Source organism: Heterocephalus glaber, unplaced genomic scaffold (assembly GCF_053883595.1).
Source record: "Heterocephalus glaber isolate CG9 unplaced genomic scaffold, H.glaber_assembly_v1.0 deba00001504, whole genome shotgun sequence".
Lineage (NCBI taxonomy): Eukaryota > Metazoa > Chordata > Mammalia > Rodentia > Bathyergidae > Heterocephalus > Heterocephalus glaber.
This window is the reverse complement of record NW_028258324.1, coordinates 5,055,065-5,068,012: the sequence shown is the minus strand read 5'-3', so window position 1 is coordinate 5,068,012 and position 12,948 is coordinate 5,055,065. Positions and strand designations below refer to the sequence as shown.

The 12,948-nt window shown below is 39.5% G+C and overlaps 1 protein-coding gene across 9 annotated transcripts in view; it reads right to left on the bottom strand.

Moving 5' to 3' along the window:
- The window catches only part of Dock3 (dedicator of cytokinesis 3), a 633,495-nt gene that overhangs the window by 92,717 nt on the left and 527,830 nt on the right, over positions 1-12,948 (bottom strand). For 8 of the 9 annotated variants that reach the window (XM_004834160.4, XM_087186904.1, XM_087186907.1 and 5 more), the window contains 3 exons: positions 7,217-7,409; positions 3,996-4,123; positions 1,497-1,643 (listed from right to left, as the gene is read on the bottom strand). In XM_004834160.4, coding sequence (XP_004834217.2) covers positions 1,497-1,643; positions 3,996-4,123; positions 7,217-7,409 — 468 coding nt within the window. The remainder of the gene's footprint in view (positions 1-1,496; positions 1,644-3,995; positions 4,124-7,216; positions 7,410-12,948) is intronic. The other variant, XM_087186906.1, reaches the window with a different exon arrangement.

Below are 12,948 nucleotides of genomic sequence, written 5' to 3'. Positions count from 1 at the left end.
TGCTTTAGGGACTCCAAAGACCAGCTTCTAGCAACTTTTGGCATGTGGTAGCCAATTATGGCTTCCTACTAGAAGGCCGCCTCCTAAAAGAGGGGGATAAAAAGTACTGAGATGATTTTCAAATTCATGGAAATTTGACAACAGTTTTTAAATCTTTCAAATCCTTTCTAGATCCCTGAAACTATTTTATATGCTGGTGTGTATATGCATACGAACTTCAGTTTTATGTTAAAAATGGGCCTAAGAAGTCATAATTTCAATCTTCCAATGTGAGGATCAGAGGAATTAATGAATATAAAGCCCTGAAGCATAAAGTCCAGTACATAAAGAGGTACCATCATTACAAGCTATATAAAATTAATTACTTCATTAGTAATATTGGCCAGGTGCTTAAAGCAGGGTGTGGCCCACAAAAGGACCGCATAAATGTTAGAGGGCTGGGTTTTCTGGACATTACAGGGTGCATGATTGTACCTACAACCAGACTGCCCTCAGTAGGGACTGCTAGAGGAGTAGAAGAGTAGATACTCTTTCCAAGCCCAATGCTCCAGAACATAATGACCCAGGCATGCTTCCTGTTCTCCCTAGCATACCGAAGCTTGGTTTGCTTCCATACAGGGTTTTCTTAAACGAGAGTTTGGTAATCTTTTATCTATCAGCTGAAAGATTCCATAAATACTATTTAACAGCTGGCCATGGTGGCACATGTTTATAATCCCCGCACTATGGGGGGCTGAGGCAGGAGGATCCTAAGTGGGCAATTTAGTGAGACCTTATCTCAAAATAAAAAAGTAAAGAAAAGACTGGGAGTGCAGGTCAGTGTGAAGGCCCTGGGTTTATATCCAGTACCAAATAAACACCTGTTTATCACATGCTAATATCAGGGATGAAAGTCTACTCTGGGTATGGGAGTTGGGGGCAGATGCCCCAGGCACTCTTTGTCCCTCCTGAGAGGCTTTCCCAGCTTGATTCTTTTCTAACTAGATCACACAAAATCACTATTCAGCAATGCCTGTACAATTCTTCCTCATCATTTTTTCTCAGATGCTAGATACAAACACTAGGGAAAATTACAACTAATTTGTAGGCACAAACTCTGAGGAAATTATCCTGTCTTGTATACTATTTGGGAGAGACTTATGAGAGGTCTCCTAGAATAGTCTATTTTTAACCTCCAACCTCTTACTATACCTTACTACATCCCTCTTCATTTCATATTATAGAAAACAACTTGGCTCAAAGGCAAAGGCCCACTGAAAGAATACACAGGAAAACAGGACTAGAAACTCTCTGACTCACCCCTAAAAAGAAGTTATGAACCTACAGCTTTCAGAGTGAATAGAGGAGACAGATTCAAGAAGGGAGGAGGGCAGCATGCTGACCACGATGCAGGAAGGGAGGCAGAGATGAAGGTGTTGGGATGGTGAGATGGGGGTGATGTGGAGGAGCCCCAGGTTAGAAAAGAAGGTAAGAAAACCTGAATGTTAGTTACTAACAGTGATCTCGGCTGTGCACTGCGGGCACCGCTGCCCTCTTACCGCCTCCTGAGCATGTGATTTGCTCATGATGGTGAGCAGAGTCTGCAAGAGCACATCCAGGAGGCTCTCCACCATCATCTCTACCTCCTCCATGACATCTGCCTCCTGGAGTGAGCAGTGAGAGAGGATGCTGTTAGCACCAGGACAACATGCCGTTTAGCTGGCGGCACTTACTAAGTCAGCCACATCAGGGTAAGTCTTCTGACTGGAACCTCAACATCGAGCTCTGAGACACCAATGTTCATTGCCAGGAAACCTGAGATGATGACTAGGAAAGGAAGTGAAACACACCTGCCACTGATGCCCAGGCATGGAGCCCTTACCAACTCCACCCACACAATTCAGAATCTCTGGTGACATTCATTAATTATGATAACATGGCAGAGGTGAATGTCCTGAGTTAAAAGTTTTCTTTGATTTCTCTAGTACAGACAAGAGAAAGTATGACTTGACTAACACATGAAGAAATAAAGTTTGAGAAATGGTAAAGTCATACCACCGTATGTGGCAGCGGCATCCTCACTAGTGTTAATGCACATAGACGTATCTCCTCTTTTTAAGGTTTTCTTCTTGGCTGCTCTCCATCTATGCCAATTTTGACTGTTGTTCACATATGCTTGGATCCCATTTCTAGTTTCTCAATTCTTTTACTCTTGTTCTTGGTCCATCTAATGGACTCTAGTCTCAGTGCATCTTTTTCTGGAAACCTCACAAAAAGAATGAAGCATGTCTCCTCACCACAGGCTGTTTCCCAGCCACCAGAATTTTGTAAGAGTTTGTGTTATCTTTTTATAGACTTTTCACATCCACTTCCAATTCTATAGTTTAATTTTAATCATCACACAGATTCCCACTGGTCCTTCTCCAAGATCTTTTTACTACTACTGGTCCTAATGTCCTCCCTCCCATCCATCCGTTACTCATGGAACATTAACTATGTGGCATTCACTGTTTGAGAACCTGGATATATAAAGGTGAACAAGAGAGATAATATCTCTGTTATCATGGAGCTTAAATTTTATCTTCCCTCTAGCCACCCATCTAATATATTTATGCTCTGCCCATTCCACCTGAAGAATCTGAGTGGCTCTTGGGGAAAACTTCATCTTTCCCATCTGTTGAAGTGATCCTAGCACTTCTTTCAGTAACCTACCTTTGAGTAGTTGTAGGGAACAGAATACACTGAACTCTTTATCCCCCCAAATACAATGAAACTATCTCCTTCAGGTGTTCACTGGTTTTTACTTCTCCACTTTCTTTTTCTTTTTCCATTTTAAAAATTTGCCTTGAATTTATTTTCTTCCTTTAGCAATAATCTGGGCACTCTCTCAGATATGACTGTGGGTTACTTGTAGACCTTCTGTGCTTGGTGTGGCTTCTCTAAGGCCTGGTGGGAAGGAGACCTGCCAAGTCTTATCTGGAGCCAAGAGCAAACAACACGGTCACTAGGACCCTCACAGGCATTCTCTGAAAGCTGAGCCCCAGAAACCAGATGGTACTTTTAGTCTAGACACCAGAGCTCCCTTTTGGGTCTCTGTCCTCTGTTCAGATCAAACATACTCTTTTTTTAGGTGTCTTGTATGTCCCACCTAGATAGTCTAGCATCATATGTTCTTATAACCCAGCCACTGGGCTTCATTTTAAATGTACCTGAAATTTTATCACCTAGGAGTCTTAATTTAATACACTGGCATAATAAAAACCCCTCCTTTTTCATCATTTTTCTCTATACTTGTCTACAGTCTCCAAATTTTCTGTAAGAAATATATATCTCTATTATTATAAGTATAAAAATAAACATTATTAAAATACATTCTACCCTCATCCATGATTTTCCTTTACTCTGTCCCTATCTCAGTTCCTCCCCATCTACTCTTTTAAAAAGAAAAAAACGGGAGGAAAGAAAATAGGCAGAAACATCATTGATTGAAACATGACCTCTAAGTACAACTGTACATCCCAAGAGCCTCAGTGCTCTTGTGGGCAACATTTCCCTCTTATATATCCTGACCTTATTTGGCAGAGTGTGAGAATGCCATCTGGGTAGACTCAAGTTGTCAGGAAGCTGACAGAAAAGTCTGAGTGAGCAAGCAGCCCCTCAGTATGGGTCAACCTCTCTGTGTTCAAGCATAGTATCCTAAGAAATTCCCAGGAATCCAGAATTAGTACTTTTTGATAGAAACTGAACATGGTACAGCATCAGGGTTCCTGGTACAGGTAATGATATTTCTGGGATTTATGATGGTGAAACTTTTTAAATAGCAAGAACGTGCTGTATTGAGAAGCTTGTTGTGCACACACATGCCTCCATTCACTTGAGTACCTTCCTGCCACTTATGAAAGCTTCTCTTGCTAGGAAATATGCAAATGATCTTTGCTGGTCTGCCTCTGACTAGAATAATACAAGGCTAGGGCAGAGCTGAGCTGGGAGGAGTGGAGTGGGTATGGGGCCACTACCAGAGAACTGGTCTTGACAATGGAGAAGATGCTGCCGAGAATCCCTGAGCAGATTAGCAACTCTTTCTGCTGCCTCAAGTGAAGGTGAATATGATGGAGAACCACAGGAAGCAGGATGCAGCGGGATTCTAGGAGAAAAAACAAATGTAAGTCTGTTAGAGTAGAATTAGCTACAGCTAGCAACCAGTAGCATTTTGGGACTGAACTAGTTTCAAAGAAGGTGGAGTTGAAATTGAATCAAAGGCAGGGCCAGGGATTTAGTTCAGTGGTCCCATTGCCTGCCTCACAAGCGCAAGGACCCAAGTTTGATCCCTGGTACCAAAAAAAAAGAAAAAAAGAAATTGAATCAAAAGCAGAGGTTATCTTCCTTTACAAGGGCCTAAAAGCCTGGTGCCTGGTGGTTCCACAACATTGTTTTTCCATCTTCCTTTCCTTTATTCTCATTTCAAGTCCCTGTGACCATGGCATTTTATGCAGGATTAATCTTCCAAATGAAATGTCTTTAATGATTAGATTCTAAATTATAAGCACAGATTACAGTGAAGACTCCATGTAAATGTCACACTTAGCATGAACTACAATGACTAGATTTACAAGATTAATATGGATTATTGACTGGCCCTCTTCATGCCCTGAACAGGTAACCTGGCAATGCTATTCTGGTGTACATTCACCTTGCTAAATCACCAGATCTGTCCCATTTCCCCCGCAGGCCTGTTAGACTGCTGCCTGGTGTGTCCATAGCAATAAATGGAATAGGAGTACAACCTTTGTCTTGTCATAGCCTTTGATAATTAGCCAATGGTTATTGCCAATTCTACTGTATACATTTAATATTTTTTCTTTTCTCCTCAATGTTACCTGAATAGCATTTTCATTAGGAGGTGATTATACTTAGAACCTTGAATTCAGGAAGGCACATTCCTAGTTCAAATTCCCTTACTAATTCATTCTTAGACTTTAGGCAGATTAATGCCTCTTCCCCTGGGCTGGATTTCCCTCATCTTTAGAATGGGATGCTAACGGCCTCTTCTATACTTATTTCATAGAAGTTGTTAGAGGACAAAGTGAAATTCAAGTGTGAACATGTTTCTGGCACCCTGTACTCCTATGTGGTCAATGACTGTGACCCTTCAGGTCTCATCATACCTGGTCAGCATGATTCAGTCAGATTATCAGTAACACATACCAAAACACATTTTGGATTTCTTATTTGGATTTCATATTTGACCATAGTTTGGTGTTTCACAGGAAATTCAGAAAGTAAACAAATTACATGACATGTAAGAAATTTTGACACTGTTTTATCAAATATTTATTCAAATAGAATGAAATAACAGCTATCCCATGTTTAAAAGGCTGCCTGGATATAGGAAAAGTTGATACCATATTTTGTAGAACAAAATGCCAACATGGTAGGATTTATAATAACTAAGAGCTGCTTCCAGACAAAATAGTAGTTTGTTATTGGAATTACTAAAGAAGACACCAAACTTGTAAGCTTTGAGAATTTAAGTGTTGTTTAAATGCTAGTGAAAGACTTCTTGCTTCACAGAAGATGCTGTGACTTGAACATTCAATAAAGGTGAAATGAAAATGAAAATTTGGTGGTGGCTCGTCATCTCAAAATCCAATTACATGGTCTAATGCCACATAAATTTTTAAGGAAAATTTTTTTACGTGATTACATAAATCAGTGAACACATGCAAATATAATAGAAATAATGTATGTCAGTGAGAGAAGCCTGCTGTTTCCCTTCCCATGTACTGTGAGAGCAGTGCACAAAACTGAAGTTTACACACTGGCCTCAGTGACAATGTGTCTAGATAATCCAGGGGCTGGAGAATAAAGATGTGTTGACCATAAACAGCTACTAGTGGATGAAAGCGGACTTTCTTGGTGGCAGCTGTATCATCAGCAATCCTCTACACAGATAAAGCAAAGTCAAAGGGAATATCTATGTAGTACTGTAAGTGTATAGCACTAAGCTGAGAAATTATTCTTATGATTTAAAGTCAGATTTAAAACATTATCCACGCAAATTCTAATAATGGTCTGCTAATGTTTCAGATTTATTCCTGTACCCCAGAGGTTTATTCTAAGACAATGATATTCTACGAAAAGTATCAGGCTCATATTAATCTTAACATTTGGCCCTTGTGTATTTAGTGTTCCTGCAAGGTTGAATTCAATCACAAACAATGTGGTTTCAGGGATAAATCCAGAGGTTCATTTTTTTCCCCCATTAAGTTTATTGGTACATTTTAGGTATACAATACAGTTACATTAATCATTGGGATCTTGTATCCCAAAGGTTCATTTTGAATAGGATCCTGGGCTACATTAGTTAGGTGATCTTACCATTACGGAGTATGGAAGGTTCCCTATCCATTTCTTTCTAAGCCTTAGTGGCTCTTCCAAAGAAAGGAAAAGGAATCTGTCTTAATGGTGAGGTAAACACAGGATGCTCAGGGCCCCCATTCAGGGCTTCTCTATTTCCTTGGCTCATCCTTATCTGGATCTTTCTCTGTTGCACTCCCTCCTTTTTCTCTGTCCTCTCATATTACTGGCAGTGTGACAGGCTTCATTCTTGGTAGCTGGCTGGACAGGCGGGCTGGAGACAAGGCCTTCACCTGTTATAGACTGAATATTTGTGTTCTTCTCACCCTAAATTCATATGTTAAAACCTGATCCCCAATGTGATGGCATTTGGAGATGGAGTCTTTGACAGTGGTTAACATCATGAGGGCAGGGCCATAGTGAATGGAGTTAGTGTCCCTTTAAAAAAGAGACCCCAGAAAACTCTTTTGTTTTTTCTGCCAGGTAAGAACACGGAAGATGTTGTCTACGAAACAGGAAGTAGGCCCTTACCAGACACCAAATATACTGGCACCTGTATCCTGGACTTCCTAGCTTCTGGAACTATGAAAAATAAATGTTTTATTGTTTTTTAAGCTAACTAGTCTATGATATTAAATTATAACAGCCTGAACAAACTAAGACAACACTCCATGCATGCCTTGGGGTATGTTTCCTAGGAATAAACTGCATTTAGTAGGTTTTAGCTGCATTTTCTAACATAGTTTACCAGAAACTCTACATTTTAAGGGTCAATGGTTTCTTACATGATGGTTGATAAAACAGATCCTTTGATCACCAAATGGTTATCACATTGAGATGGAAGAAATGCTAGTGTGACTCCCATCTCAACTCGATTTACCTGAAAAAGAAAACAGGCGGCTGTCCACTGTCCGAGCAATGGACTGCAGCTTCACCACATCCATGGACTGCCCGATATGCACAGTGCTGGGCATGCTCCCCAGAGTCCCTCTTACAAACTCTGCCACCTCCTGCACAGTGAACATCTGCAGCAGCTCATCAAAGATGGTTGGGAAAGAATTGAGGAGTGCAGCCTGTAGAAGCAAGTGAAGCTATGGTTAGCTTAGAATTAGGTCTGAATTTATCTTGCATACTCAACAACATGAAGTGGAAAGAGGTTGAAAAGGTCCTGCAGCACCCCTGCCTCAGGCAGGCTTCTCTATACTCCTTGCCTGTACTCAGCCCTATAGCACTGTTAAGGCATAAGCAAGGAGAAACAAAAAGTAAACCAAGAGAAGAAAATTTACTGGAGTCTAGGTCACTTGAAGCTTTCCTATCTTGCCTAAGCATTTGTTGGCAAGAGAAGAAAGTACAAAGGGAAATATGCTCAATGTATCTTAAGAGCCACAGCTGTTTTTGCTCATAAGATGATTTTTTTGTTTTTTAAGCTCTTTTTTTTTTTTTTTTTTCTGGTATTGGGGGTTAAACCCCTGGCCTGTGCACTGACCTACATCACTAGCCCTTTTTTCACTTTTTATTTTGAGAGGTCTTGCTAAATTGCTAAATTGCTAAATTATTCAGGCTAGGTTTGAACTTGCAATCCTCTTGGATCAGCCTCCCACAGTACTGGGATTATGGGCATGAGCCACCAAATCTGATTGTTATCAAGCTCTTGACTTTCCAACTTTGGTTCTAAACTCAAGCCAGGAACCTCTAGAAGAAAGTATGATAGAGAAAGCTGAGTGCCTTCTAGTACCAGTTAAACTCTACTCAGACCTCTGGAGCCAGCAATCCAGCTCTCATAGCTAGAGCTAGGATAGAGATGTTTATATGGAACTGTGAAATCTGAAGAGACTGCAAATTAGTTCCTTCATATGTGATGACTGGCAGTCATACACATGTACTAACAACATGTGGCAGTGATAGGATGAATGGACATGAGAGAGGCTAACTGAACTCGGCTGACAGATTTTGATTAATAACTGGTTTCAAAAAGCCAAAGAATTATAATCCATTAGATAAATTCTGATTCATTTTATAAGAAAAAAATAACTTCATGGTGACTAGAATAATGAGTCTTAGATTCATTTCAGTGCAAGGATGCATGGAAAAGGAAATGACTGGATGGCCAGGCAGTTTTAATTTGGGGAAGAAATTTTCCTTCCAATATTCACTTTTTTCTCCTTTGGTAGTTCATTTTTATTGTATTTTAGTACATGTTTGTAGTACATAATGATCACATTCCTTGTGGGGACTTGGTACATGTACATACCACATCTTAATTTTTTTCATTCCCTTCCCTTCTCTTCCACATTTCCTCTCCCTCCATCTCTTGGTCCTCTTCCCATTTTTCTTTTTTGCTTAAAATTTTTTATTGGTACATTTTAGGTTTATGATACATTTAGATTTATCATTGGGTGCTTGTACCTGTACATGATGTATCTTGGTTATTTTTTCCCCATTCCCTGTGCGCTCTTCACCCCCTTCACCCTTCCCTATTTACAAAGACTTTGTTTCCATTTTTTCCTTTTCTCATAATTTTTCCTTTCCCTTCTTTCCTTTCCCCTTCCACTCCCACTTGCCCTACGTTTCTGGACCTTTTCTTCCTATTTTAAATTATCAAATATTCATTTTTAATCATTTAAATCCTTATTTACACTTTCAGTTTCTCACACTAGAGAAACTATTTAGTATTTACACACGTGTCCTATTTATTTCTCATGAGAGTATGGCTTCAATATGCATCCATTTAGCTATAAATGTCTCTAGTTTCTCGTTCTTTATGGCTGAGTAGTACTCCATTTTATAAAAAAACCCCACATCTCCTTTATCCAGTCTCCAGTTGATGGGCACTTGGGCTGTTTCCAAGCTTTAGCTATTACAAAGTGTGCTGCTATAAACATGGGTGCACATATATCGCTGTGGTACGATTCTCTTCTTTTTTTTTTAAATTCTTTTATTGGTACATTTTAGGTATACAACACAATTACATTTCTCATTAGGAACTGTACGTTTACATGATGCATCTTGGTTCTTAATTTTTCCCCATTCCTAGCCCTCCCTTCACCCCCTCTACCCTTCCCTATTTACAAAGACTTTATTTCCATTTTTTCCATTTCTCAGCATTTTTCCTTTCCCTTCTTCCCTTTCCCCTGCCCCTCCCACTACCCCTACCCCTTTGGACCTTTTCTTCCTATTTTGCATTATCGATTATTCATTCTAATCATGGGTACATCTTAGGATTACAATATAATGACATTCATCATTGGAAATTTGCACCTTTACATAGTCTCTCATGGTTCTTATTTTTCACCCTTGCCCAGCCCTCCCTTCAACCCCTCCAGTCCTCCCTATTTACAAAGATTTTGTTCCTATTTTTCCATTTTCTCATATTAATCCCATTCCCTTCTATCCTTTCCCCTAGCCCTCCCACTTCCTTCCCCTTTGCCACTTTTCTTCCTATTTCACATGACCTATTATACATTTAGTCCTTATTTACACTTTCAGTTTCTCACACCAGAGAAACTATTTGGTATTTACACATGTGTGTCCTATTTATTTCACTTAAGAGTATCGCCTCAATGTGCATCCACTTAGCTATAAATGTCTCTAATTTCTCATTTTTTATGGCTGAGTAGTACTCCATTTTATTAAAAAACCACATTTTCTTTATCCAGTCTCCAGTTGATGGGCATTTGGGCTGTTTCCAAGTTTTAGCTATCACAAACTGTGCTGCTACAAACATGGGCACACATATATCACTGTGGTATGATTCTTTTAATTCTTTGGGGAAGATCCCCAGCCGTGGAATAGCGGGGTCAAATGGGATTTCCAGTCCTAGTTCTTTGAGGTATCTCCATACTGATTTCCACAGTGGTTGCACCAGTCTACACTCCCACCAGCAGTGGAGCAGGGTTCCTCTTTCCCCACAGCCTCTCCAGGATTTGTTATTGGTTGATTTCATGGTAGCAGCCATTCTTTCTGGAGTGAGGTGGAATCTCAGCATTGTTTTCATTTGCATCTCTCGAATGACCAGTGATGTTGAACACTTTTTCATGTATTTATTTACTATTTCTACTTCCTTGTCTGAGAAATGTCTGCTCATTTCAGATGCCCATTTTCGGACTGGGTCTTTAAATTTGGGAGGTCTGATCTTTTTAAGTTCTTTATAGATTCGAGATAGTAGACCTTTGTCTGAGGAAGAGCAGGTGAAGATTTTTTCCCACATTGTGGGTTGTCTCTTCACACTGCTGGTGGTTTCTCTTGCTGTGCAGAAGACTTTTAATAAGAAGAGATCCCACTTGTTGATTGTTTGTGCTAGTTCACGGGCAACTGAGGTTTTGTTCATAAAATCTTTTCCTACACTGATGTCTTCAAGAGTTTTACCTAACCTCTGTTCCAACTGGTTCAGAGTTTCTATTTTAATATTTAGATCTTTAATCCATTTTGATTTTAGTTTAGTGCATGGCGAGAGATATAGGTCTAGTTTTATCTTTGGCAAGTTGAAGCCCAATTTGTCCAGCACCATTTATTAAAGAGGCTATCTTTCCTCCAGTGAGGGTGTTTGGCTCCTTTATCGAAGAGGAGATGGCTGAGTGTGTCTGGCATTGTTTCTGCATCTTCTAATCTGTTCCACTGGTCCTCAGGTCTGTTTCTTTGCCAGTACCATGCTGTTTTTATCACAGTAGCTTTGTAGTAGAGTTACAGGTTGGGGACTGTGATACCCCCTGCCATGTCTCTGTTATCTAGAATTGCTTTTGCTATTCTGGGTCTCTTCTTATTCCAAATGAATTTTTGGATTGTTTTCTCAAAGTCCATGAAGTATGCTGCTGGGATCTCAATTGGAATTGCATTAAATCTATATAGCAGTTTTGGAAGTATGGCCATTTTCACTCTATTAATCCTTCCTACCCAGGAGCAGAGGATGTCTGTCCATTTTCTGATATCATCTTCAATCTCTCTTTTCAGAGTGCCATAGTTTTCAGAGAAGAGGTCTTTGATCTCTTCCATTAGGTTGATTCCTAGGTATTTCAGGTTTTTGGATGCTATTGTGAAAGGAATTATTTGCCCTATTTCTCTCTCAGTGAGTCTGTCATTCGTGTAGAGGAAAGCTATTGATTTTTGTGTGTTGACCTTGTAACCAGCTACTTGACTGAATTTGGTTATTAAGTCTAGAAGACTTTTGGTGGAGTTCTTGGGGTCTTCTATATACAGTATCATGTTATCTGCAAATAATGACAATTTGACTTCTTCATTTCCTATCTTTATTCCTTTTATTTCTTTCTCTTGTCTAATTGCCATGGCTCATGTTTCCAAAACTATATTGAACAAGAGTGGTGATAGTGGACATCCTTGTCTTGTTCCTGATTTTAGTGTGAAGGATTTCAGTTTTTGACCATTTAGTATGATATTGGCTCTTGGTTTTTCATAGATGGCTTTTATCAGTTTGAGGTAGAGACCATCTATTCCAATTTTTTGTAGAGTTTTTATCATAAATGCATGTTGGATTTTGTCAAATGCTTTTTCTGCATCTATGGAGATAATCATAGGGTTTTTGTCCTTGGCTCTATTGATATAGTGTATTACATTGATTGATTTGCATATATTGAACCATCCTTGCATCCCTGGGATGAATCCCACTTGATCAGGGTGTATGGTCTTCTTGATGATCTTCTGCATTCTGTTTGCCAATATCTTAGTAAGGAATTTTGCATCTATGTTCATTACTGAGATTGGCCTATAGTTCTCCTTTTCAGCTGGGTCATTCTCTGCTTTGGGGATCAAGGTGATGCTTGCTTCCAGGAATGAATTTGGGAGTATTGCTTCCCTTTCAATTTCATTGAAGAGTTTAAACAGTAGTGGTAGCAGTTCCTCTCTAAATGTCTTGTAGAATTCAGCAGTGAAGCCATCAGGGCCCGGGCTTTTCTTAGTTGATAAATTTTTAAGTATGTTTTCAATTTCATTGGTTGATATTGGGTTGTTTAGAATTTTTAGGTCTTCATTCAACTTTGGTAATTCACATGTATCTAGGAATCTGTCCATTTCTTCTGTCTTGTCCTTCCTATTGGCGTATAGGTTCTGGAAGTAGGTATTGATGATCCTCTGGATTTCTGCTGGATCTGTTGTAATTTCACCCTTTTCATTCCTAATTGCATGGATTTGGGCCTTTTCTTTCCTTTCTCTGATAAGTTTGGCTAAGCGTTTGTCAATTTTGTTGATTCTTTCGAAGAACCAACTCTTGGCTTCATTGATTTTTTTGTATTGTTCTCTTAGTCTCCATTGCATTGATTTTTCCTCTGATCTTTATAATTTCCTCCCTTGTATGAGCTCTCAGATGGTCCTGCTCTTCTTTTTCTAGAAGCTTGAGGTGCAGCATCAGGTTGTTTAATTGGGCTCATTCTGTTTTCCTAATAAGTGTATTCACTGCTATGAATTTCCCTCGTAAGACTGCTTTCATTGTGTCCCATAGATTCTGATATGTGTATTGTCATTGTCATTTAATTGAAGGAACTGTCTGATTTCTTCTTTAATCTCCTCTGTGACCCATTGGTTATTCAGAAGTGTGTTGTTCAATTTCCACATGTTCATGAAATTTTTCGAGTTTCTTTTGCTATGGATCTCCAATTTCATCGC